The 27,155-nt window shown below is 43.2% G+C and overlaps 2 protein-coding genes across 3 annotated transcripts in view; both read right to left on the bottom strand.

Moving 5' to 3' along the window:
- Positions 1–573: 573 nt before the first annotated feature.
- On the bottom strand, positions 574–12,341 carry LOC310857571 (MOB kinase activator 2). Its single transcript, XM_083763289.1, has 5 exons — positions 11,892–12,341; positions 7,338–7,477; positions 4,801–4,897; positions 4,347–4,471; positions 574–1,439 (listed from the first exon to the last, which is right to left on the bottom strand). The coding sequence occupies exons 1-5, from the start codon at positions 11,972–11,974 to the stop codon at positions 1,195–1,197; spliced, it is 690 nt and encodes a 229-aa protein (XP_083619415.1). The 5' UTR covers positions 11,975–12,341; the 3' UTR covers positions 574–1,194.
- Positions 12,342–13,134: 793 nt separating this feature from the next.
- Positions 13,135–27,155, bottom strand: part of ppp6r2b (protein phosphatase 6, regulatory subunit 2b) — a 31,972-nt gene continuing 17,951 nt past the window's right edge. The window contains exons 19-25 of one of the 2 annotated variants that reach the window (XM_083763287.1): positions 25,084–25,205; positions 24,776–24,951; positions 23,950–24,106; positions 23,156–23,235; positions 22,839–23,049; positions 19,053–19,193; positions 13,135–18,895 (exon numbers count right to left, since the gene is read on the bottom strand). In XM_083763287.1, the coding sequence (XP_083619413.1) occupies positions 18,862–18,895; positions 19,053–19,193; positions 22,839–23,049; positions 23,156–23,235; positions 23,950–24,106; positions 24,776–24,951; positions 25,084–25,205 (921 nt within the window). In that variant the 3' untranslated portion in view covers positions 13,135–18,861. The remainder of the gene's footprint in view (positions 18,896–19,052; positions 19,194–22,838; positions 23,050–23,155; positions 23,236–23,949; positions 24,107–24,775; positions 24,952–25,083; positions 25,206–27,155) is intronic. The other variant, XM_083763288.1, reaches the window with a different exon arrangement.

Here is a 27,155-nt window from a genome sequence, read left to right as displayed (position 1 = left end):
ATGGTTCATGAGATATGTACGTTCAAAGTTTGCATTTTCAATTGAGTGCTATAGCGCCACCCTTTGGCCAATGGTCATGGGCTTCGCATAGTCACCGTTTGGCATGGACCTCTACCAGATTCCTGCGTCTCACGAAAACCGACGGTTCAGTCAAAACTGCTATTTTTGGTGGAAGGAGAAGAAAAATAAACACAAAAACAAAGTGACAAAGTCATTCCGTGACTTCTTGGTCCCTTAAAGGTATATTCAGTGATTTCACTTAATTCAAATATCACTTAGTTTTGTTGTGATAATCCTCTCTACTATAGAGTGTGCTGACCATATAAGGAGTTCCTCCCTGTCCCCAGTTAACCCCTGGGGGTCAAAAAACCTTAGGTTTCATTTTTGGCTCTCTATCCTGTTTGGATGAAAGGCTTAGGTCCCAGCCCCTTGAGTGAAATCACTGAATATACCTTTAAAGAAGAAGAAGAAAAAATAACACAAAAACAACAAGTGACCAAAGTCACTTCGTGACTTCTTGGTCCCTTAATTAATTAAACAAACTTGCAAAACACATATTTAAGTGTTTTTATTTTAGTCTAAAATGAGGACCTTAAGAACATTTACCTGTTTATAACATTATAACACATAATTTTAAGATTCACTAACATGTACACTTAATATGGCATATCTCACAAGACTTGAATTATATACATTAAAAAGGGGAAGGGCTGAATCCATTCATCTCTTTTCTAAACCCCAGTGGACTTGTTCACACTCCAACATACAGAAACTGTGTTGGCACTTTTTATGTTCACATCTGTCAGTCCCTTTTCTTTTAAGTCCAAGCATGACAGTAAACAACTGAAAGAGTGGTCAGGGCATTGTGAATTAGGAAAGAGCCAGCTCAACAATGAACAAATGATTCAACTAGAACACATGAGTCTGCGTGTCTCTCTTCAACCACTTACGCCCCATTTGAATAATACACGAAAATAGCCAATCTACAAGCTCACAAACACCTATTAACAAAATAGGAATGCCAGGGTTGACGTGGGTGAGGTTCGGGATGTAGCCGGGCGAATGGGCCTGCTCAGAGGTTGAGGCATTCATTATGTAGCCTTCTGAAGGAAAAAGTCCATAGAAGAAGTCATCATGCATATATCATGCATATTTACTGTCTGTGCAGACAGTAAAATCCTCAGTATGTGCTCTTTAGCTGTAATTGTGCTGTCCCAGAGCCATGATCAGGTCCTGCAGAGGTTCTGTGTCCTCTGGATCCAGCAGTGCATGCTGGCGGCAGAACAGGGTGAGGTGCATGAAGAGCGAGTTGAGGTGCGCATTCAGCCCCAGTGCCAGCGTGTCTCTGTAGTGAGACCAGTAGATGTGAGCCAAGCTCCTGAACAGCAGCAGAAACACTTTCTGCACCAGAAACACAAAGCCTGTGGGGAACACTGCACCTGTGGAGAGTGTGAGGGGGGAGGGGTTAACAACAACAACAACAACAACAACAGTTAAAAGTGTCAATAATGCATCCACACTATTATTATGATATGATATACTACTAGTATTTATACATAGCATTATTGATACTTTTACTTGAGTAACTGGATAGAAGTGAGTAGTGAATGCAAACACAGCAGCAAGATTTGTGAACTGTTGCGACAAAAGAAGGTTAGCTAAAGGAAAACAACCAGCCTAAGGACTACTATCTGTACCAATGTAGACCTACTGCACATGTATGTAAACAGAGCTGCGACCTTGAAACACATCTTAAATCAGATTTTTGTATACTACCGGTATTTAAATAATCTTGAGTCCCAAAATGACTGCAAAGAAATGCTGCTATTTGTTTAAAAAAAGCTTTATTCTTCTTTATAACATGTATATAACGTATTTTGACACTCCTTTGAAATGATATGATATGATATGATATGATATGATACTTTATTGTCAGTTCACACTGAAATTTGTCTTGGACCCAGCAGCCTTGTATGCAGAACACATATACACACATTTGACATAGTAAAAAGAACAAAACATTACATACACATAAGCCTACATAAAGACATGAAGACAAGAGCAATGTCCACCGATTAGATTACCCCTGGCTACAACTCCTGATTAAGCCTCAAAAGTCGATTGGTGGACAAAGGACCTCTTTAGTCTGACCTTATTGTATGCTGGGACACCATGGGCTCTATTTTCGTCACTGCTGTTACCCGCGACGCTGCCCGCAAGTCAGCCGCAGCCCGAAAATTTACGAGTAGGCCTATAGGAGCTTGCCCTGTCCCTAAATGGTATTGGCCCAGCGTCACCCGCTATCCATTATGCCGACACCGGTATTTGCGCCTAGAGGTGTGGTCATGGGCGTGTTGGAATGCTTTCCTCTAATGTCTATTTTGATCACACATTTGGGAAGGTGCATAGTGGAGTTTAAAAGCACCCGTAAGCCGTAATTCCAAATGAGTGTGGTATAGAGCGGCGCGCGCTGCGTGCCTGCAATGGAGATGTCCACGGAGTCAGGCTGCTTCATCTCTCCTTAATCTCCTACGCATCTCTTTGTACTTTTCCTATAATCAGCAGAAGTGAGTGCCTGTCACTTCCTTGTGTCGAAAGTGCTATCTATGTGTCTACAATACATAGATAGCACTTTATGTAGTCATAGCACTTTATAGTATATATGCATAGTATAGTTTGTATAGTTTATATGTATAGTTTAATTATATAGATATTCCACTGTTACGTTCTTAACTTACGCATGTTTCATGATAACTACTTTATATGTATGTGATGTATTGCCAAATTTGGCTTGTGCCAGGCATTGTGCGCGATTCCATTTGCTTGTTCAGTTTCATTACCCTATAGCACAGCAAATGGGGTTTCATCCGATTTCCTGAACTTTCCTTTTCACTTGATACCATTTCGTAGAGACGGCCTACAAGCACAACCTATATACTGTACCAAATGAAAGCTCGGATTTTGTAGATTACACAGCACTTTGAAATTAAAAAAATGAGCGAGTTGTGAGTGACTCAATGAAAAGATGAGTGTTCTTCGCTCTGTGCACGGTGGAAAAAGGAAAAACGACACGGGGGATGCAGACTTCAAGGCAGCAACGCATCACTCTTCCATGGGCTATGAGCATAGACCATAAGGCTATGAAGCAATATAGCACTGGGCAGGATAAGGGATCTCTTAAAGGCAATGGCATGTGGCACAGTGATTGGTTTCATTATTGTAATGCCCAAACCACACCTATGCATAATGTAGCGGGTAGCGGAGGTGTTTTAGGGATTTAGACAGGTGACTAAAATAGCCACTTTAGTAGGAGAACGCCCCTCCCCCAATGCTTAATCCCCAAATAGTGGCGTTAGAAAGCTCGGGCGAAAATAGAGCCCCACGTATATCCTTCCTGAAGGTAGCAACCTATATTCTCCATACGTCCAACACATGGCTAGTTTTTTAGGTGAAATTCCTTGCTAACCTTAGGATGCTGTTATTATCATACGTGGATGTATAGAGTCTCTGAAGTACAACAAGTGTTTTAACCACATTTCAACATGGCGCCTGTAATTTTGGGCATGTCATTGTAGGCGTGAAAAAGAAACGTAACAGATCTACAAGCTCACGCCGCTTTGTGATGTGAGCTTGTACTGCATGACACGGATCCGGAATCGGCTCAGACAAGGATCGGCACAGATCCACCATTTTCATAGTATGATGAAGTACAAGATGTAACTCTGTGTCCAAAAGAATGAGGACTTTACTGTGAACCATAGTGGTGTGGTTAACTAGCCTTACATTAAGACTGTCGTAATTTAACAATCTTGACATGACAAACGTTGTAGTTTGTCATGTTGTAGTTTTCGGTGGTTACCTTAAAGAACCACATCACTTTTCAACCTATCTTCATATAATTGGTCCATGTTCATGTTTATGATAAAATACCACCAATTTTTGTGTCTGTCTCATAGGAGGGCTGTGGGCAATTCAATAACCCGTCCACCAGTGACATCATCGTCAGGCCGATTTTTATCATCGTGAAAACGATGGCTTCCATTTTCCCATTGCAACTTTTCAGGAATAGAAAGCCTGAAGTTTCTATTAGCTTGGATTCCCCATCGATGACGTCACTGGTGGACGGGTTTCTGAACTTCCCACAGCCCTCGTATGAGACACAGGCCGAGTAGAAAAAAATTGTGCTATTTTATCATGATCATTAATGAGGACCTTATATGAAGATAGGTTGAAAAGTGGTGAAGTGGTCCTTCAACACCTAAAACTGGAGTATGAATAACCTTAAGACTCTCATAGATATGAAAATGTAAAAATGTGATGAAATACATCTACGAGAGTAGGTTCACCTGCTCTGGTGGGGAATACATCCTCGTCTGTCAGCAGCTCCTGGATGTATGACATGGCGTAGTCAAAGTACAGAGGAGCAGAGCACTTCAGCTTCTTGCCCTGCTCATCAATCCAAACATAAACCCTTTGTACACACACACACGCACACACACACACACACACACACACACACACACACACACACACACACACACACACACACACACACACACACACAGGCGCACGCACAAAGAGATTACAGTCATTTCATTGCATTACTGAAAACATTGTATGCTGTACACATACACCAAAGGTGATTATCATTCGTAATACAAAATTGCACTAACCGTGTGTGTGTGTGTGTGTGTGTGTGTGTGTGTGTGTGTGTGTGTGTGTGTGTGTGTGTGTGTGTGTGTGTGTGTGTGTGTGTGTGCGCACGTGCATGTGGGTGCGGTTGTGTTTCCCGTAACCTACATGTTGCCAGGGCCACAGGCAGCCGGGCAGGTGCTAGAGGTGCAGAACTCCGACAATGCACTGGAGAACAGGTTGATGATCTTGAAGAACGCTATTGCTACAGAAATAAAGAAAATGACATAATGACAAAATTAGAAAGATAGCCAATCCATAAGCTCACAACATGTTGAAAAAATGAGCCATTCTGCCTGTGTGCCATTTGGCCAGTTGTGGGCTGGTTCACTGTGGGGGGTGTGTGCTGCAGGGATTGACAGGCAGTGATTTAAGGGACACAGGTGTAGCACTAGCAGGCAGGTGATGAATGGCATGGTATGGGCACGCTGGGGAGATTACACGGTTTTTACCGTTTATTTTATATGCATCTAAATATTGCTGTAATTCATGTATTGAATAAATTGGAACCCCACCCAACAGCATATCGGAGTTGTAAACGTGTCAAAAACGTTTCCATGTGCCCTGCCGAGTGGCAAAAATGTTAGTTCAAGATTGTCACTATACAACCGTAGGCTTATTTTTATCCAATGTTGCTGGTTGCAATAGAATCTATAATATTAACATCAAAACAAAAGCCGTAGCGGCGTAGCCTATGCCGTATAGCCATACATGTTGCTACATAATGTTGCTACACATTTGTATTAGCACAGCCCACATTATTGCGCATAACCACACCAGGGCATAGTTGCAGTATATATAAACTAGAGGGCCGACTGCCCCACCACCAGCTATTCATTTAAATGGAAGTTGGGTCACTGGTGTTTGAAGCATCCGGAAGAATGATCTACTTCTGCATTTTTCTTGATTTGGGTGCCCAAATGCGGCAGTACTAACCTCCATGAACGTGCCTGAATCGATTCATGAACGAGCGCTACCCCAGCTGTGCGCTCTTTTGCTCGTGCATGTACTTTGCCCGCCTGCAGTTCCAGCTTTGGCCAGTTTGCCTTCTCATAGACAACCCCCCCATTGAATGTTTTTCTTGAATGGGCAATTCCCTTCCAGTGTAGATTTTTTGAGGGGTGCTAGCCCCTCCTATACAGGTTTAATGTTTGTTTTTAGTTCAATGTTTGTGTTTTAAAAACACCATTGACAATGAAGGGAAAACTTACGTCATATTGTCCATCATTACATCATATTGTCCCTTTATTGTTAATGGCATTTAATGTTTGTGTTGGGTGTGATTTTTGTCTTACACAAATTAATGGAGAGTTTACGTCATATGTGGACGAGCAAATCAGCTATTTTTGTCCTACACAAAATTCCCCTTGACAATGGAGAATGTACGTCATATCGTGTCTACCAAATATAGACCTGTTACGTCATAATGATGTCTGATGATAAGAGCGCCCCTCACTTCACACAGGTGTGATTTTTGAGATACAGACAAATTAGTGCAGCAAAGCTGCACTAATTTGCTGCAAATCTGCAAAGTGTGTGAGCTCAGCTGTACTTTTCACCCTTTATACCGACAGCTGTTGTATTGAGGAATGCCTGTCTGAATGTCGCACTGACACAACAGACCAATACATTCTAAAATACTCAGATGATACAGTTTTGAATTCTCTCCTAGATAGTTCCAGTGATCCTGGACTGCACCAACAGTAAATAAGGTGGTGGAATGGAGTGATAACGCTCTCATCATTAACACAAAAAAAGACAGAAGAGATTGTTTTTGGTACACCACCAGAGATACACAGATACCCCATTACTATTCATGGTGAACCGATCAACCAGGTATGGTACAAATACCTAGGAGTAGTAATAGACCATCTATTGTCATGGAACAAAGAATCTACTTCCTTAGCCGTCTTAGATCCTTCTGTGCTAGTAGACGGATTCTTCTTTTGTTTTTCACTTCTTTTATTATGAGTGTTTTTCAGTACCGTTTACTGTAGTACCACCTGGTATGGATGTTTGTCTGCAGCCCTAAAGTCACAACTGCTGCAACAACTGAACATTTGTTCAAAGATTGTTGGACAACAACTTCAGAAACTTTATACATCCACGTATGATAACAGCATCCTAAGGTTAGCAAGGAATATCACCTCTAATACTAAGCATGTGTTGTATGGAGAATATAGGTTGCTACCTTCAGGAAGGAGATATGGTGTACCAGGTCAATGAGGTCAGACTAAAGAGGTCCTTTGTCCACCAGTCGACCTTGAGGCTTAATCAGGAGTTGTAGTAGCCACAGGGTAATCTAAGCGGTGGATATTGCTCTTGTCTTCATGTGTTTATGTATGTAAATTGTCTTGTTCTTTGTTATGTCAAATATGTGTATATGTGTTCTGCATACTTGGCTGCTGTGTCGCAAGACAAATTTCAGTGTGAACTGACAATAAAGTAATATATCATATCATATCAAAGTGGTTCAGGCAGGATTTGAGTCAAGAGACCCATACGACTACATGTTAGTTCCAGAGACGAGGATCATCGCAAATTCGCAATACAGTACAGGAGTGGCTCTCTAGTCTAACAGATGTAGATACCTGCCAAATGAAGTATAATCCAGTGTAGTGAAAGTAATGGGGTGGTTTACTTACCGTTAGTGGCCAGCCACTCTGCCTGGTCAATGCCAGGCGGCAGGGCAACAAGGGCAGACATGTCTGTGTGAGTGAATTGCAGGCACACATACTGCTGCTGGAGGTACGGACGCTCCTCCAGATTATTGTTGTTAATTCCCCTAGAGAGTACAGTACAGATTTAATGAGCCGGACAGACACTGGGGGGGTGGGGGGGGAGAGAAGGGGTTAGAGAAATAGGTAGAGATAGATGGAGATCAGTGGAGGACAGCGAGTGAAAGCAGAGAGAAAATGAGACAGTCAGCAGGAACAGGGAGAGAAGTTGTTGCAGACAGAGAGAAAGAAGATATTGCCGTGTAGAGCAATCGATGGGTCACTGGATAAACTACTGCTGCAGTCAGTAGATAACACACTTTTATGGCCTCTGTTCTATCTGGTTCTTTTTTTCTTACACACACACACACTTCTTTTGCAGAAAACCCTAAATGGACCACTGGACCAGTGGTTCTATAGTTATGTAATGAATCCAATCAATTATGAGCTGGTGTAATTAGTGTTAATGGGGTAGAATCCTGCAATGGTCAGCTTAACTAAGGGACCTGAGTCTGACTTGGTGCAATATGTAACACACGAAGAAGGGCCCAGTAAGTTATAGTATATCGGTCTGCTGAGCATCTTTGGGTTGTGGTTTGTAGTGGGATTTGTAATGTTTCAACTTGTTTCCCTAACCCTTTGTAATTTTGGTATATGGTTGTATATGGTTGGTATGATGATGAGACACAGCTGTATTGTGTTAATGATTATTGCGACCGAAGCGAAGGTTTATGAAACCCTGTGTTTTTGTCACGACATCTAGGTCGACGACTAGGTCTTCATCAGGCAAATATATATTTGCCTGATGAAGACTTAGTCGGTCGAAACGTTGCATTTTATATATGAATATAGGCATTGAGAATTTTAGATGTGCACACAATCTTCTCTGTGAACATGAACCATACCATCCATATCGTGCCATGAATCCTAGATCTGCTTTTCAGTGTGCATTTCTTGGTCAAAGTTGATCCTATGCCATGCCAAACTGCCGATTTGTGCAGCTGTGCCTGGCAGCTGTCGAAAACTAGAGTTCTCAAACTAGAGTTCTCAACAGGCCCGGAAATTAAGGCCGGGCCCTACCTGGGCCCTCATCAAACCCTGTACATTCAAGACACTGCCCCGCTGCCACCCTTAGATCTCCATGTTCTGACATTCCATATCTTGATCTGACCTCATCACACCTCATCACACAAGACCAGTGCACGGCGAGGTCGCTTCTCGCCCTCAGGCGTGTTACTGGTTATCAGCTATACTGTAGGTGTACTGTAGGTCACGTCTGCTTGGCTTGGTGCAATTCAAACACTGACAAAGGCCATTTGTTAATATTATTAAATACTTTTCAACTTTGTTCATCATGAGTGTGGATGGTTTCTTCGTTCATGTTCATGGTGAACCACTTTTGCCATGGACACATGGTGATATTAGAATCAGAGTGGCAGAGGCGGTATTGCAGTCGCTGTACCGCACTGTTGTGACGAAAAGAGAGTTGAGCTAGAAGGCAAAGCTCTCTTCACCTGGAAAGGAGCCCGCTTAGGTGGTTTGGGCATCTGGTTAGGATGCTTCTCGGGTGTCTCCCTAGGGAGGAGACGCCAGGGCAGACCAAGGCGCAGTTGGAGGAAATACATCGACTCACTGGCCATGGAATGTCTCGGGATTCCCCAGGAGGAAGTCACTAATGTTGCTCTGGAGAGGGAAATCTGGAGCACTCTGGTGGAGCTGTTGACCATGTGACCCGACTACGGATAAGATGGATAGATGGATGGACATGGTGATATTGATAATTTATTCTGATAATTTAGCCCATTAATGAACTAACCCACCTCTGGCAATTTCAAAATGTGACGTGTGAGGAGTAGTAGTAGTCTATGTACTGGAAAGTCAAACGCATGTGACCAACTCGGACAAAGGGATTTGAATTCATGCAAAACAGGGCACTGGGCACTTTGGGCAGCCACTCATGACAACGGCGGTGGCTTGTGTGTGATGAGAAGAAAAGCGTATTTTTACAAGTCAGTATGAGTGTCTAATTTGTCTTTATGTTATAAATTAAAATCTTTACAAATTCTTCTGAAAATAGGCAACTGCTGCGCTCAAATTTCAAAACACAGCAGCATGGAGCGTTTACTCTGCGTGACCTTGCCTCCTGTGATAATAGAAACACTGTGCCCTCCATGAGTTTCAGTACAACCTCTGTGTGTGTGTGTGTGTGTGTGTGTGTGTGTGTGTGTGTGTGTGTGTGTGTGTGTGTGTGTGTGCGGTGCGTGTGTGCATGCGAGAGAGAGAGAGAGAGAGAGAGAGAGAGAGAGAGAGAGGGCTAGGACGGGGAGAAAGAGACAGCCAGGTTAGGTAGAGAAGAGAGACAGGGAAAAAAGAGAGAGACAGCACAATGTGGTTTATGTACAGCACAGCGTGTGTTGTATCTAATAAGATTAGGGAGTAATGACAGATGCTGAACCATGCCATCACAGGCTACCCAGTGTACAGAGGAACTTGCTTTGTTGACTTCCTACAGGCTATTCTGTGCCTAGCTCAATTGGTCCTGCTGAATACCAAACTACTCGCCCCAATTCCAACACGCCACAAACCGCGAACAACGGCAAAGTCGCCCTAAAATCTCCGGTGAAGTCGCCCCAAGTCGCCCTGGAAACAATTTACAATTTAGGCATTTAGCAGACGCTCTTAATCCAGAGCGATTTACATTAGGCAAGAACAAAAAAGCATGGGAATACATCACATATATAAATGCATTTATCATGAAACATGCGTAAGCTAAGAACGTAACTAGATCATATCTACATAATGACGCTATACACGCTATATATGACTACACATATTTATTATGCTATGCTTAGTATGCTATACATATGTACTGTGAAGTGCTATGACTATATACAATGCAATTATTGTGCTCTCTAGGAAAACCGTTGTATTTTCGAGGTAACAGAGAGAGAGAGCAGAGAGAGATATTTTTACATGTACTTTTAAACAGAGATATAGAGAAAGATCTGTACCTGTACTTTTAAACAGAGAGATTTTGACCTGTACTTTATTTTTACTTGTACTTTGAGATTTTTCCAGTACTTTTAGAGAGAGAGAGAGAGAGAGAGATTTTTACCTGTCCCTTTTGTTTGAGTGTGCTGGGTCAACAACAACAACAACAACAGATCAATGAAAGAGGCTAAATGCATATCCTAAACTAAATTAGGAGCAGTGGTGTGTTCTACCGTGGAACTCATTATAATCTGTATGACGTTAAGAACAAAATAAGAAAACATATGGTGTTGAGAAACCTTCAAAGGGGTGTATCTGATACCTAGGAGCAGCAAGAAAGTGGACTTGTTGTGCTGCGTCTGATAGGAATGTGGCTGGCTATTGTCTTATCTTGAGCCATAGTTTTTAATATGAGAAATAATGTAAAATATACGATAAAAATAAACATGGGGCGAGATATCCACACTTCTGGGCAAGATATCCACGCTTTGGGGCGAGATATCCACGCTTTGGGGGCGAGCTATCAGCTTTGGGGCGACCGTTCTTCACTTTTCGAAATTCTTTGCTTTTCGCGGGGGCGAGTTGGAAAAGGGGCGACCGTACCTGTTACCATCATGCCAGCCCTTGGCTACCAGTTAACCTGTACACACACACACACTGTCACACACACACAGTCACACACACCCGCACACAGTGACTCGTAACGATTGTGTTTGCATGTAAACATGGTGTTGTGAACCTGCTCTCTCACTTTTCGTGTTTACTTTTGCCTCTGCTGTGTGGGTCAAATAAACACTGTTCCCAGCAGCGCAGTCGGCACAAACTCCAGAAGCTCAGTCTTTAAAACACACACAGCCAGACGGTAAAATCCCCTGTGCACATTTATCTCTGAGTGTCAAAATGTACCCACATGGACCTGTAAAAGAAAAAGAACATGACCCACCAATTATTACTAACTCCAAATAGTTTTCAAACACATGTTCTCGGTGCTAAAGGAATCCACCCCCAATGATTGTATCAGACAAATATGTCACACACACACACACACACACACACACACACACACACACACACACACACACACACACACACTCCTCACACACCTTCTTATCTAGAAAACATTCCTCAGTTAACCATGTGCAGCTCAACTCCTCCTAGTCTCGTTCTTCGTCCCCATTCGTGAACATCCGTTCTTTTTCTCTCTGCTTTTGCTGCTCTATTTCTTTACCCTGCACCGTTTGTCTCTCCAATAGAAAGCAGGAAGACTGATAATGCGATACGGCATTGGCACTGCCAGTGCCAAAAAATCCCAAACAAGATGTTTGTTAGACAGCAGACAAAGAACAAAAAAAGAGCTAAATAAAGAAATGACAGCCAGTGACTGGATGGCAGATAACCCTAGCGAATGTAAGTTAACAGGCCAGAGGACACAGACATGCGAGAGAATGACAGAGAAAGAGAAATTACAGGTCGGGAGGGGATGAGACTCACAGTTTTTCATTGCTGATGTCTGAGGGCTGAAGACTCACAGCGTCCGTCTCCGAAGCTGAGGGGTAACTATGGCAACCCCCCATGGCGTTGAGCTAAGAGCAGAGCTGTCGGTACAGCCGCCCCCCCTTTTCCATCCCAAACACAAACACACATACACACACTAGAGATAACACATGGTAAACAGGGCTCTCACACACTGCTCTGACTTATATTCCATAGTGGATGAGAGGCGATTGCTGTTGCTCTGAAAAACCTCCTCCCCAAAACTTTCAAACTAAAAAAAGGCTCCCGGAGGAATTGTGGATCGGATCGCAACGCCAGCTGTGTAGACAAAACCCAAGCCCTCCCCCTTCTCTCGTCTGTGTGTGTGTCAGTGTAATGTGTGTGTGTCTCTCTCTACACTACAGCGTCAGCGTTCTAGTAGTGTCAGTGGGTGGGTGTGCTGTACAAGTGTACATGTCTCCTTTGTTTGAGAACCGACACCCCTAATGCTCCTCCTCTCCGGGACTTCAAGCGGACAGGCAGGTTCCTCCACAACCTCGACCCCACCTCCACTGTCCTCCAACCACTCCCCTTCCCGTGTGCACGTCCCGCTGCTCTGTGTGTGCGCACTCCCCTGGAGCTCGGGCGGGCAGGTGCAGGGTGCAGAAGTGGAAGGAAAGAGGGAGGCAAGGTGGGAGATCAGCAGAGTGAGTAAGGGAGGGAGAGATAGAGACTGAACAAAAGAGTTTATACTTGGTGTGAGACAGGAGGTTATTTGTGGAGACCGGTCTGTGTATTCATCTTGCGGGCCCCCTCGTAAAACTCTGGAGGAATGTGATGAGAACTGCGGTGTGTGTCAGTGCCAAAGAAAGAAATACACACACAGTCACGCACAGAGACACACTTGCAATGAGGGAGCAGCAACAAACAACTTCCTGATAAACAGAGTAATATGAAGTTTTAGGTGTTTTTTCCTGCCTCCTGTGTTTTAGAGGGGTCTGTCTCCCTCACGTTACATTAACTTCTTCCCCCTCAGCAGCCCCATGGGCACAGTAGATCAAGTGCTACGCAGGTCTGTTTACTATTGTAGGCAGAGGGGGATGGGATACTAGTGTATGAGCATATAACAGTAATTGTAAGAAACCTAATCCTCCGGCTCGCTCACCTGCCCTTAAGGTAAACATATTATTTGTGCATCTGCTCAAGCGTGAGTTTGTGTCCTGTTGACATCCGTGAAAAGCAAAAAAAGACTCCACGCCCCTTCATGGTTTGACGTGTTTATTAGGGTTTTTATCTGAATGTACAAGGAAAAATTTACGACAGGTAACGGACACGTTACTCTATATGCAAGGAACCGCCAGCATCAGTCCACTTTACAAAAAAAGAAGAAAGGCACATCACAACCACTTTGTGACATGCACGCACACACACACACACACACACACACACACACATACACACAGTGCCCCGCCCCCATTAGTCAGTTCCGTGGCAAAATCCAACGTTGCCTTCACTTGAGTGTAAAAGTTTTAGGGGATTTAAACAATAATTGCTCGTACCACGAATCCACCAATCCACTAGAGGAAATGGATGTAATGTATGCATATATATATTGCACAGGTCACATAGGAGGGTGAGGTGGACTGAGGCTTCATGAATGTACAAGATGAAGAATGGCACTTCAAGAAGCCATTATTATGCTGCTGCATACCACCTTACCATACCTGTAGCTGTACTGTACACAGTAATACACACTCAATTGACACACACACACACACACACACACACGGCTACACGTGCACACACAGAGTACAGTATGGGTCAGGTGCAGAGTGCAAGGGGTTTGGGAAGAGTTGGGTGACACATTGTGACCCAACCGTAGTTTCCTTGCCCTGATTCAAACAAACCCTGACATGATGTGTCCCAGTTCCGTAAAAATTAAACATTAATAAGAAGAAAATAAAAGAATATGGACATTTCAATCTTAATTATAGGAGCTAGTCAGTAGCTCCTATAATGCTCTGGGGTGATGTGTTGTCAAATAGAACGTCTTTCTCCCAAACCTCCCTTCCTCCCTGACTCCACCTCCACTGGCTAGTGGAAGAAGGTATTAGATGGGAGGGAAAACACACTTAAGTTGCTTTAGTTAAAGATGGAGTGCCACAATTTTTGTATTTTTCCAGTTTTTCATGTGTCTATGAGGTGACAGTACTTCATTAGACACCCTGGAGTTGTTTTTATGTGCAATGGTGTATTAACTTTGTATTTAGGGTTTCTTCTTGGAGGTTGAACCCTTGACAGTCAAACGGGCCAATGAAATAAACAGTAATATAGTGACACCACACTATCAGCCCCTCCCCCTTTATCATACAACTACAGCTGTGGGTATCACCCTTAGAGTATATATGAATAGAGAAGACACCCGAGTTCTCCTTCCATCCACTTGCATTAAGTTGCTCAAAAGCGCATGAGGCGATTTCAGTCCTCCTTCCTGGTAGGAACAGAGTGCATTCTGGGACGGATTGCAATGGTGAGTGGCCCCAAACACATGAACGCGCTGCCGTTGAACACACACGAGCGTCGTCCGTCGTGAACGTGTACAATGATAGTCAACGGACAGCGCGTTCATGTGTTTGGGGCCAGGCTGCAATACCTTCATTCGGCCACTATGTCCATTTCACCTCAGGGTTTCCTCTGGGTGCCTTCTCTATTCATACTCTAAGGTATCACCACCCACCAGGCAAACCAGGCATACTAATAATGAACTGGTGGGCGTGTGATTTTAACAAATACTGTACACTTTTTGGAAAAAGTTCTTCCCCCTTATATTGTAATAATACCTGATGATCATGTTTTAGGGTGGAAAAAAATCGCGGCACTCCATCTTTAAAGGAATGCACCGCTGTCATATTTGTGAATGTTCAGTCAAGTTTTGATTTGTTTCAATTGTAGATTTGAGACTAAGCTCGAGTTTGCTTAAGACCTGACTTTACGCGAAACTTGATAAGATTGGAGCCAGTAAAACCATGGTGCAATAGCTGATGTAAAAACAATGCAACTTTAAATATATCACTATCACAGACCTAGTTTAGCCTACTGCTTTACTAACAGTTCTGTAGTTTGTTTGAAGTAGTGGTAACTGGCTGGCCACTACAAAACTGGCCAGGATTCTGTATTCCTACTTCGTCTTCATCATGTAATATTTTGCACCCATGTCTGTTACGCAAACTTATAAAAGTATACAGTATCTTCATCCATTTTATGTATATTTGTTAATAATTTACGTCTATCTGACTGCCTCACACATCTTATGCATATATTTTTTATATTTGTTGATATTTTGCTATATATACTGCAGAACACAGTCCACGGTCCTACATTTTATGTACAGTATATCTGACTGCATGCATAATGATATTTGTTGACATTGGATACATTGCACGATTGACTACCAAACACTGTCATGCTTTATGCATAGCTGACTGTAGATAATAGATATATATTCACGTATATATCACTCATGTATTTTTCTTTTTTTTCTTTAGCAAAATAGACAGCAGAACCCTGTAATTTGATCACAGTACCATTTTTGTGCCTTGTATATCTACAATGTGACTATTATTGTTTATTTAATGTAACTGCAAGTTTAGTTCTTAGACTCCCGGCACCATGTCTTGCGTGTCTCTCTATACACGCCTCTAATCAATATGCTTCTGGATAAAGATGAAAAATTAATAAAAGAAAAAATAAGTTGAAGTTGAATCAAGATATTCAATTATGGGGAGGACCAAATTCATCAGACTTAAGTTGCAATAAAAAAAGAATCTGAATTTGTGATTTAATTACTCTTAACCCATTAAAACCGGGAAAGCATGTGTGTTATTTTAGATTTTAGGGTTGGCTATTCAAAAATAGCAGAGCTTTTATTTTAATCCTTTTGAAAAATCCACTGCAAAGGCTTGGTTCTCAAACTGTTTTTGAGGCCACTAACCTTATTAGCGGGCTGGGATTTTTTGGGGGAGTTTGCACAATCACACTGCATCACACAATCATTAATGCGATTGATAAAGTCATAAAGACATGGAGATGATCTATCTTAATGAGCGGTGTATTCCTTTTAAAACCAGATCTGTTATCTTTCTCATCCAGCCTCGTGGACATGGGTGAAGAGAGGAAGGCTAGCCCACAGACATTCTGCAAGATCCAGCTATAGACTGGTGGGAAGACACTTTGGCAAAAGAGACAATTTTTGCAAAAGAAAACAACAGTATTTTAAAGTCACTCATTCAAGTCAAACATTTCTGCCTCTCTGTAATACATAACCGCCCCTGAACACAAACTGAAAAGTGCGTTCTAGAAAGTGCTATTGAGAATTAAAAACAAAATGAGCTAAGCCTAATTTTTCATAGGCCTATGCGCTGAAACTCAACTCCTGCCCTGAGAAAGAGAGAGACAAGAAGAAAGGTTCAATAATAAAGCATGTCACACAGTAAATAAAATAAATGATATGGAAGCCTTAAAGCTGCACTATGTAACTTTCCTCTTCTACCCCAGATTTGAACCTGATTTCATGCGCTGACATTTTTACCATTGAGCTAATAGAGCTTGCCTGCTTACTCAGGGGATACATTGAATCTTGACATTCAGGTCAGATGAGATTCTGTGTCTAGGTGAGACATGACCTTTTGACACAATCTAAATGTTTCAATAGAAGAGCAAGGGAGACAGAATAAATAAAGTTATATTGTATTAACATACTCTACCATACAGATTGGACACATCTTTAGTTACATAGTTACATAGTGCCGCTTTAAGGGTGAGTTATACTTTGCTGCGTGCCAGCGTTGTGCACTGAAAATAGCAGATCTATAAGCTCACAATGCATCGCACCGCGATGCGCATTTAGGTTATAGATTTTCCATTTTCAATGCGTGACACAGTGAGCAACCACGAATAACTCAATACTTTAAATCAGTGATTCTCAACCTTTTCTGGATCAGGGCCCACTTGAAAATGGGCTGCCGTGTTCAGTGGTCACCTGCATGATCAATCAATCGATTGTGTTCCGGCTTTGATCCAATGGAACTAATGCAGTACACTAAGTTCTTATTTAGCAGTATCACATTGAAAACAACATTTTCAAGGTTTTAAAAAATAAATACATTTATATATTGTAACGTTTAGCACCCTGAGGTGGAATCGGACCCCCGATCTCCAACTCAGTAGACAAGGTAAACGCCAAGAGAGCTACAGTAGCTCCCTTGGAGGAGCAAGTTACTGCCGGGTCTTTTGCAGGGTCGTTACAATATCGTGACATTTTGCTTTTACATAATCTTTTTTTATGAAGGTTATATCATTATTAAAATGTATATACTTATATATACTTGCAATACCAGTGGGCCCGGGCCCCGCTGGTTGAGAACCACTGCTCTAGATGCACACACACACCCCAAACACAAACCCGCACGCAGGAAGCATATGGAGCAGAGGAAACAGGAACTGATGCTGGGGTATTCAAACCAAAACACAGACATCATTATTGCCTCATTTCAACAGTAAACACACACACACACACACACATACTGTAGTGTACATTAACACACGTTTGCCACCCGCAGAACAACCGCTTTGCCATACGTCTAGATTTGTTCCAAAAATAGATAGAATGTTTATATATATACTGTTTACATTTATATTACGTTAATAACATGGTACCAAGAAGAAAAAGCCACAACCTAATACAGATTCAAATGTCACAATATTACATTTAAACAGCTCTGTGGGTGATATGATATAGTATGCGCATGTCATTGAATAGGAGTTTAATGTGTGCGTGCGTGCGTCGTGCGTGCGTGTGTGTGTGTGTGAGCGTGGTTATGTGTACATGTGTGTGTGTATGGACATGGTTGTGTGTACACACATGTGTATTGAATGTGTGCATGTGTGTGTTTGTGTGTTACACAGGTGTGCTTTGCTTTCTTTATCCACACATACCTCTCTTTTGACCTGAGAAAACACTCTGCACCTCAGACAGAGTTCAGACACACATGCACACAGGTGCACATGTCTACACATACTACATGACAACAGCACACACTTCTAAACTACCTGAAGTTCATTGAGGCTGGGGCTGGGGGTGGGGGGTATGAGTTGAGAGACAGCATGGTAAGCCCAGGGTGAGACCATACGTAATTCAAATCTAAAACCTACGTGTGCTCTGAAAGTCTGGTAAAATGGGCCGCTTCTGGTTCCACTGCTGGATCAAAGGCTAAACATTTGAGGAGGATTTACAAATGGTTCTCATACTGTAGCATGTATGTCAAAAGGGAGCTATGAAAAATGTCTCAGATTACTATCAATTAAAATGTCTACTCTACGAAACCCTCTGGCTAGAATGCTAGGGAGAGAGAAATTCCATGCCTGGCATGAAAGCTTGTAAGCTTAGCCACATCGTACAGCTTGCCATCTGTTACTGTAAACAGTCCAATTCTGTGTTGGAAAAGTACCTGCATTCTGGATGCAAATGAAATTCAGATAGTGTCCGGAATCCACAAATGTTTCCAGTTGTGGTGCTCTGGGAACTGAAGTTTATGAATGTCCCCCCATTGTGTTATCTCCCCTCATCACTACAAATATGAGTATGGTGTGATAAGTTCCATGAAAAAAGGGTCTTTTGGGCAATACTGCTTTTAGTTTTAAAAATGTGCCCAATGCTCTCTTCTACACTGACCTATAGTGATTAGTGATGTCACTGAGGAATGGGTGACATGGGTGCAAAAAAGCAGCAACACATCACATTGTGTATTCAAAATGTATGTTGTTGAGGGCTTTTTCCTCTCCAGTTTGTCTGTAACTTCCCATTCCCCTGTATCTCTGTGAATGCAGACAAAAGGTGTGGGAGGACTGCTAACAGGAAGAGAAGGCGGTAATGCGGTGTGTGTTGAATGAAGACAAGGGTAATTTAAGTGCATGTCTCTGTACCGCAGCATTAGACCGGTCCGTTAGCAGACGGTGGTGTCTCTCTGCAAGGAAATGAAATTGAAAACTATTAGATTTTCAATTCATGAATGTACACACATGCACGCACACGCATGTAAACTCTCTCTCACTCACACACACACACACACACACACACACACACACACACACACACACACACACACACACACACTCACTTACTGTGTGACTGCAGTGGACTGGCTAGTCGGTGTGGTGGTGGTTTTGCTTCCTCCAGTCGTCTTTCCCTTCTCACTCTCTGTCTCGCTACTTTTGCCTTTGTCTTTGGCAGAGAGTCCATCTGGTAACACCTTGTCTGCGTCACTGCAAGAAGATAAGTATTATAAAAACCAGAACGCGGGAAACCTCTTCAGAATGTTCAAGTTCAAGGTCCAAGGTTCAAGGTCTTTATTAATGTCCCAGAAGGGCAATTAGGTTACAGCAAGAGTAGTGGTTTAAAACATACAAACAATACAGGACAACAACAGACATGAGACACCATAGCATAAACAGAGGTCTGGGCGCATCTAGTGCAGGTATAGAATCAAAGATAAAAAATAAAAAAGGCTACATCAGAAAAAAGTGCTAGGATATAAAGTGCCGGCATAAAGTGCTTGTTTCAGCATATCATCACCACATTACATGTTACTGGCAGCGTTGACTGCACGAATCGAGGCAGGGACAAAGTAGTGCTTATATCTGTTGTTTTTGACGGGGGCACCCAGACGACGGCCCGATGGCAACAGCCTGTACTCTGAGTCGAGTGGGTGGGCATTATCCTGCCGAATGGCCCTGGCCTTCATGAGCAGCTGTCTATTGTAGAAAGAATCGAGGCTCTCCAGCTGGATGCCAGTAATGTTGGAGGCAGTTTTCACAATACTTCTAAGATAATTTGTATCTTTAATGGCCACACACACACACACACACACACACACACACACACACACACACACATCAGCATACACTGGAAGCACAGCTGACATAGCTGACATAGCTCCACACCGGTCAGCGTGCACTAACATATGCGTGTGCGCTCGCGCACGCACGCACGCACACACACAAACACACACACACAGACACACACACACACACACACACACACACACACACACACACACACACACACACACACACACACACACACACAGAAATATAATAATAATAAAACTTTATTTGTATAGCACCTTTCATGACATGAAATGCAGCTCAAAGTGCTTTACAGAGCAATGGAGAAAAAAGAAAAGAAAAGCAAGGCATAAACATTAAAAAAACAAGCAGTAATGCAATACAGTGAGGACATGAATAACAAAAAATAAAAGATCAATTAAAAGCAAGGGTGTAGAAGTGGGTCTTGAGCTGTGCTTTAAAAATGTCTACAGAGGCTGCCTGTCGAAGGTACAGTGGGAGTTTGTTCCATTCCGTCGGCCCGTAGAAGCAAAAAGCTGCTTCCCCGTATTTTTTTGTTGCCATTTTTTTAGGCAAAGCGAGCAGGCCAGCAGTGGAAGACCTTAGGGGGCGGTTTGGGACATATTTAGGCAGGCAGTCATGTAGGTAGGAAGGTGCGAGACCATTGAGAGCATTATACACAAGTAAAATAATTTTAAAATCAATCCTAACTAAAAACAACCGGAAGCCAGTGCAGTGAAGCCAAAACTGGAGTAATATGTTCTCTCATCTAGTTAAAACTCTGGCTGCTGCATTTTGGACAAGTTGTAATCTGTCAGTTGTTTTCTTAGGCAGTCCAGAAAAAAGTGCATTGCAGTAATAAAAAAAATAAAAAAACAAAGGCGTGGATTCGCGTTTTGTATCGTCCAATGACAAATAGGCTCTGATTCGTGCAATATTTCTAAGGTGAAAAAAGGCAAACTTGGTAACATGATTAATGTGTGAATTAAAATTCAATTCAGAATCAACTATGACCCCCATGCTTCTTTACTGTACTGTTACTTTCTACAGTCAGATTGCCAAGTCTGCTTATTATTGATTCTTTCTGCTCACTAACCGATGTTCTAGTTGCCTTTTTTTTAACCGACTTCTGTCTTATCCTCATTTAGCTTGAGAAAGTTCTCACTCATCCAGCATTTGATGCTAGACAGGTCAACAGCGGGTCTAAAGCACAGGGATCATCTGGAGCTACAGAAAGATATAGTTGGGTATCATCAGCATAGAAATGAAAATTGACTCCGTGATTGGTAATGAGTTCCCAATGGCAGTATGTACAGGGAGAAAAACAGAGGACCAAGAATCGAGCCCTGTGGAATACCAGAACCGATGTCGTGTTTGTCTGAGTCAAACTCAGCTAGATTGACAAAATAACTTGTTTGATAGGTAGGAGGAAAACCAGGACAGGGCCGTACCAGACAGGCCTATCCAGTGCTCCAGACGCTGTATTAAAATGTAATGATCAATCGTGTCAAATGCAGCCGCTAGATCTAGAAGTAAGAGAACGGATACATGTTTCTTGTCAGCAGACACCCTAAGATCATTAATTACTTTTACAAGTGCTGTTTCTGTGCTGTGACCTTTCCTAAAGCCAGATTGGAATTTGTTATGCACATTATTGTTCTGTAGAAATACATCCAATTGATGAAAGATGCATTTTTCTAAAACCTTGCCCAGAAAGGGCAGATTTGAAATGGGTCGATACTCGATAGTTACCCAACACAGAGGGATCAATATTGTGTTTCTTGAGTAGGGGCCTAACTACAGCAGTCTTCAGTGAGTCTGGAAAGACGCCTGATTGTAGAGAGCTGTTTACAGTTTTTAGGATATCTCCAATCACACTGTCTAAAACCTCTTTGAGAAAGGTGGTGGGAATTGTATCCAATGAACAGGAGGATGATGTCATCTGTGATATGGTTTTGCGGAGTTCGTCTTCATCAATTGCGCAGAAAGATAATAGGCTCCCCCTGGAGAGATCTACCCTGGGACCATTAGCTGCTGTTTGAGGGTTTGAGCTAGCAGCAGCACCATTCATAATATCAGCTCTAATGTTACAAATTTTGTTATCAAAAAAGCATGCAAACTCATTACACTTAGCCTTAGAAGCCGGGAACGACTGCTTGTAGGACTGGGGGGGTTTAAAATATGAATGGCTGATCTCTACATGTATCAAGTGTTAGACCCCAAGACTTCCTGAAAGCATTCCAGCATTCCACACACTGGAGTTCTACATACCCGCTGACTGCAGGTGTGAATACTCTGGAGTCAGGGTGGGGGGGGGGGGTGTATGGAGGGAGAGGACGGAACAATAGGAAAGACGGGAGAGCAGAATTTGGGCAGTTTGGGGAGAAACACTATTGCCAGTATGTTGGACATACAAGAAGAGTAATTGGTTCTGGTTTGGATGCCACATGAAACATTAGGACAAAACAAGGCCAAGGCTCCTTCAGTGCCACCTGGTGGTCACCAGTTTAGGCTCTGAGTGCCAATTCTCCCATTATAAAAAAAGAGAGGGCGTTTTTGAAAAAAGTGTAAAAAAAAAAATTTACGTCTTGTCGGCCTTGGCACCCATTGCAAAGACGTCTAGAAGACGGGATTACGGTTTTGGCACTTAAACAGGTAAGGCAGAAGGGGAATTGTTGTAGTTCACACCTGTGTGAACTGAGTGTTGCAACTCCCCTCTCAATTCAATTCAATTCAAAGGGCTTTTATTGGCATCCCCCCCCCCCCACTCCTCTTCTCTCGCTCTCATTAGCAGGCAACAGTGCAGCACTAATACTATCTCTCTCTCTCTGTTTCTGGCACAACAGCGCCCTTACTGGTACTCATAGTCATATACTGGTGCTCATGGCCACATAGGTGAACACATAGGTAGGTGAACACATAGGTAGGTTAACGTCACGGTCTCACGGACATTGCTGTTCTTTGGAGTGGTTGCACCACTCAAAAACAATCAAACAATTACACAGTTTATCCCCAAAGACAAAGAGGGGGGGAGAAAGGTTATAATTCCTATGTGGGTAATACCTGGTGAACAGCGCTCTCTCGTTTTTGGCGTCCATTGTGAGCCGGATGGTCTCCTTGCCGGTGCTTGTGGTGATGGTCTCTGTGGTGACCATCTCCAGAGAGACGGACTCGGTCTTGTTCTCCTCCTCGTCGCTGTCCGAGCCGCCCGAGGAAGAGCTGTCCGACGCCACTAGGGGAGCTTTCCTTGCCACGCAGACGCTCCATACACATGCTAGTATAGAGAGAGACAGGAGTCAGTCTGCACGTTTCCATGTGAGCAGAAAGGAGATAGAGGTAATCTAGACTCGAGAATGTCCCATTTGTAGGACTCGACTTACGGTTGGGGTTTGGTTTCGTTCTGTCTGAGCCACTGAGATCTGAGTCCACAGGAGAGCTGCACCTGGGCCCCGTCTCAGAGCTGTGGAACACATGTTGTGACAGTTACTCTATCTGGCCCTGAGTATCACTGGTTTTCATTCATCAGCTGTCTCATTCGGGGGACTCGATTACACCTGAGATGTCATGTAACCTTCATAAAATATGTGTTAAGATAAGAAGCAAATCTAGCAGGAGTCCAGAGTTGGGAATGACATGCTTATGTTGACCTACTGTTTGGTTGGTTGGTTGGTTGGTTGGTTGATTGATTAAATACTGTAATTGTCAGAAATGTACAGTCAGACATTTAGGCTAAAAGGATAATACAAAAAAAGGTCCTGCAGACTTGTTTGCATTGTGGTTATATAACTGCAACTATAACTGTATATAGACCAGGGATAGCAGAACATTGCAGTTCCTACACTGGCCTCCTTTATAGCTAAGACGTATTTCATTTCATATTCACTAGGTACAGGCCCCACCTTCAGTATATGGTTTTGGTAACTATTCTAGTGGTTAGGGTGAGGAAAGCCTGGGAGTCCAGGGGCATGGTTGTGCAATTTGTGGGATGAAGAAGGCAAGGTGGTGAAGCATTGATAAAAAGGTCATACGTTTAACACAAATGCACAAAAACAGATTTTGGTGTAACCCCAGATCGTCTATCAAATTCAAAGCGTAATATAACATTTTCTCAATTTCTTTCTCTTCTACACACACTAACATCACGCAGTGACACTGACAAAACACTCCGATTTACCAGCAGAAAGGCTGGAAGTCTGTGAACTTGGCCCACCCTTTCTCCTCCGTCTCTGTGGCTGCAGGCTGGGGAGCTACACTGTCCCAGGCTGCAAAGCCCCCTCCTGGTGCAGGGGCCTTCGAGTTCACCTCCCCAAAGTCAGCTACCCAGCCAGAACCTGGGCACATACATGCAGAGCACCACACAAACTGTATGAGAGGCGCATTGAACCAGAACCTGGGCACATACATGCAGAGCACCACACAAACTGTATGAGAGACACATTGTGGAGAACAGTGCAACCAAAATCAAATGACACAACAGCATGATATGGCTGTACGGAGTATGCTTGGTTGGAGTATGCTGCAACCTACTAACATGCATACACGTTAGTACGCGTGCATGCGCACACACACACACATGCACACACACACACACACACACGCACACACACACACACACAAACACACGCACGCACGCACAGGCCCGTGTGTGGGTGTGTATTGATATTTAGTGTTTATCGTCTAGCAACATTCATATAGGGCGTTTTGTATGTAAATACTTCTTTCTGCATGGCTCAGCCAGCTTAAGTCCAAACACAAAGGGAGGCACAATGAAAGCATTATAAACACAGGGGCTACACTGCTGGTGTAGCAGCGGTCCAGGCACCTAGGCTCAGTGTAGCCTGACAGCGTGTCACAGGTTCGACTCCCAAATCCCGACGGCCTTTGTTTGATGTCACGCCCCTTCTCTTTCTCCCCATTTCCTGTCCTGTCAAATAAAGGCATAAAAGCCCCAAAAATAAATCTTAAAACTAAATAGTACAAAGGTTATAAGTGTGTCTCACTGTCGGAGGCATCGGTCAGACTCTGGCTGGAGAAAGGATCCAGGAATTCTTTAGGCACCTCCACTTCCTCTGTGCCTGAGCCCATGGTCTTAACAGAGGCTTCCGGGTTGGAGACCAGTGTTCCATCCTGGGCCTTGCTCCCTGTGTCCCCCTGCGATAGCCGTGATCCACCAAACCTTCATGCACAGTCAAATAATTTTGTCAGGACAAATGCATACTCAAGAGATATACATACACAACATGAAACAAGAAAAGAAAGAAAGATTGCACGTGAGTGCAACTGTACATCTGAGGTTGGTGTATTTTACCTGTTTCGTGACTTTGTTTGTGTTGCATAGTCAATCTCCTTCTCCTCCCAGATGTCCTCCTCGTCATCATCAAAGGGCTGTATCTTCTCTTTAGAGCAGGCCTCAAACACAGCCGTGTTAGCCTGTACAAAGCACAGCATAAAAGGCATAATGTTTTAAATATCATTCACATTTCTCCTTGAATGGAGACAGTCAAGCAGTATTTGCTTGGATGGGAAGGGGTGACATGGCAGCAGTACCATTCAGCAAGGTTAGCTGGATGCTCCAACAAACACAATGGTCCTCATTCACAACAGAACATTTACGCGCAGGTGTAAATGAGATGCGTAATGAATGATATCGTATTTATCTGTCCGATCAAGCTGCGATAAGCTCCCGTGTCATTCAGCAAAGGTGGTGTAATCAGTGCATTTGTGCGGATCGCCCGGTGTACCTTTTCCGCCTCTTTCGAGCGATTCGCCTGGTGTCGCCTGGTTTAATGGAACATCCACGCCCATTCCACGCCATATAAGGCAACAGGAAATATCGGAATATCTGAAATACGTCATCATTACAGCCTGCAAAATGCACTGATCCAGTGAACGCGATGTAGAACAGTTCATTTTGACAGCAATGTCAACGGACTGAACGTTATAAAGTATAGGCTACTCTCATAACCAACTCGTTAATTTATTGATTTAAGTTTAAGCTCAAGGCTATAGCCTATAGGCCTACTTGGTAAATAAAAGAGCCTTGGCAAACTATGACTGGCCGAATTGCACACGCTGATGCCATAATGTGGACTTCTATTTTTTATATAGGGCTAATTAGCCCTAGTGACTCCGTCTGCTGTCTGTCTGTCAGACCGGCATGTCTGTGAACCTTAGAATGCATTAGAGCCAAAAGCCAGTCGGGCTGGGCCCAGGGCAGGGCCGGGCTCACCACGCCGTTATATTAATTTTCCAATGTGAATTTCACCCAGATTGGACTTGGTTCAGTGGCAGCATGCTGCTGGATTTTTGATGATGAATAATGAATATTTGTCAAAGTGGATTTTCTTTTTTCATAGTCTGCACCCCAGTATTGGTTGGTTGGGATGGGACCCGGTTTGTATAGCTTGGTTTGACTGTACTAAACAGGCATAGCTGTTTCTAGGGGTGGGGGGCGAGGGGGGCAGCCCCACCCTGTGGGGCCCACGTGTCCCCAGACCCGCGATTGTATTTGCGTGTGCATGAGACTGGACCATGGCCTTATTCAAAAAAAAATTGTGGACCTTCAGCATTTCTAGTTGAGGACCCCTGTCACACACACACACACACACACACACACAACGACGAACTGACTCAAAGGAGCTACGTAACAAAACTATTTAAATAGGCCTACTGCAGGCATTGCTACACTAAACAACGTTGGATTTGTGCAGATGTGCATGTTCTTGCTTATTATAATTGTGAGTTTGTTTTTTAACATGCAGCGCGAGTCTGCGATAGCCGATCTACAAGCTCACAACGCGTTGCACTGCGAGTAGAAGGCTGCTGAGATCGTGAGCCGCGCATGCTAGAAATATCCTAATAAATAAATAAAAAGGTATCGTGCTTACGGGGCAGTTTCTGTATGGGACTCTATGCTAACTTGACCAATGCCTCTAGAATGCATGCATATAGGCATAGAAGTGATACTCGGCTTTTATATATCATTTTTTTATGTGCTGACCAATATTTGGGACACACCCTACATATTTTATTTGAGGTCTGGGAACAATAAATGGATTCAGCATGAAGTCTAAAGCGAATAAATGTACGCAAGCCGTATGCCCTACTACTACCTTAGTAGCAGACGTCACGTGGACATGAGCGGATTCTACGACCAACGGACGTCAACGTCAAATTCAAGGCAATGGCCATGAATTCCCACGTAATGTGGGAATCCTCGTAAATGCCCATACGCTCACGCTCCGCTCACCATATGAGCGTAAACGCCGTTGTGAATGAGGTCCAATATTATGACACAACAACACACACGGAGGGAATTGACAATGATACAATTAGGGAGAAAAACAAACAAACAAAAAACATTGGAAGGAAAAGCAGTGA

Source organism: Protomyctophum parallelum (genome assembly GCF_964188405.1).
Source record: "Protomyctophum parallelum genome assembly, chromosome: 4".
Taxonomy (NCBI): Eukaryota; Metazoa; Chordata; class Actinopteri; order Myctophiformes; family Myctophidae; genus Protomyctophum; species Protomyctophum parallelum.
This window is presented reverse-complemented; position numbering and strand designations above follow the sequence as displayed.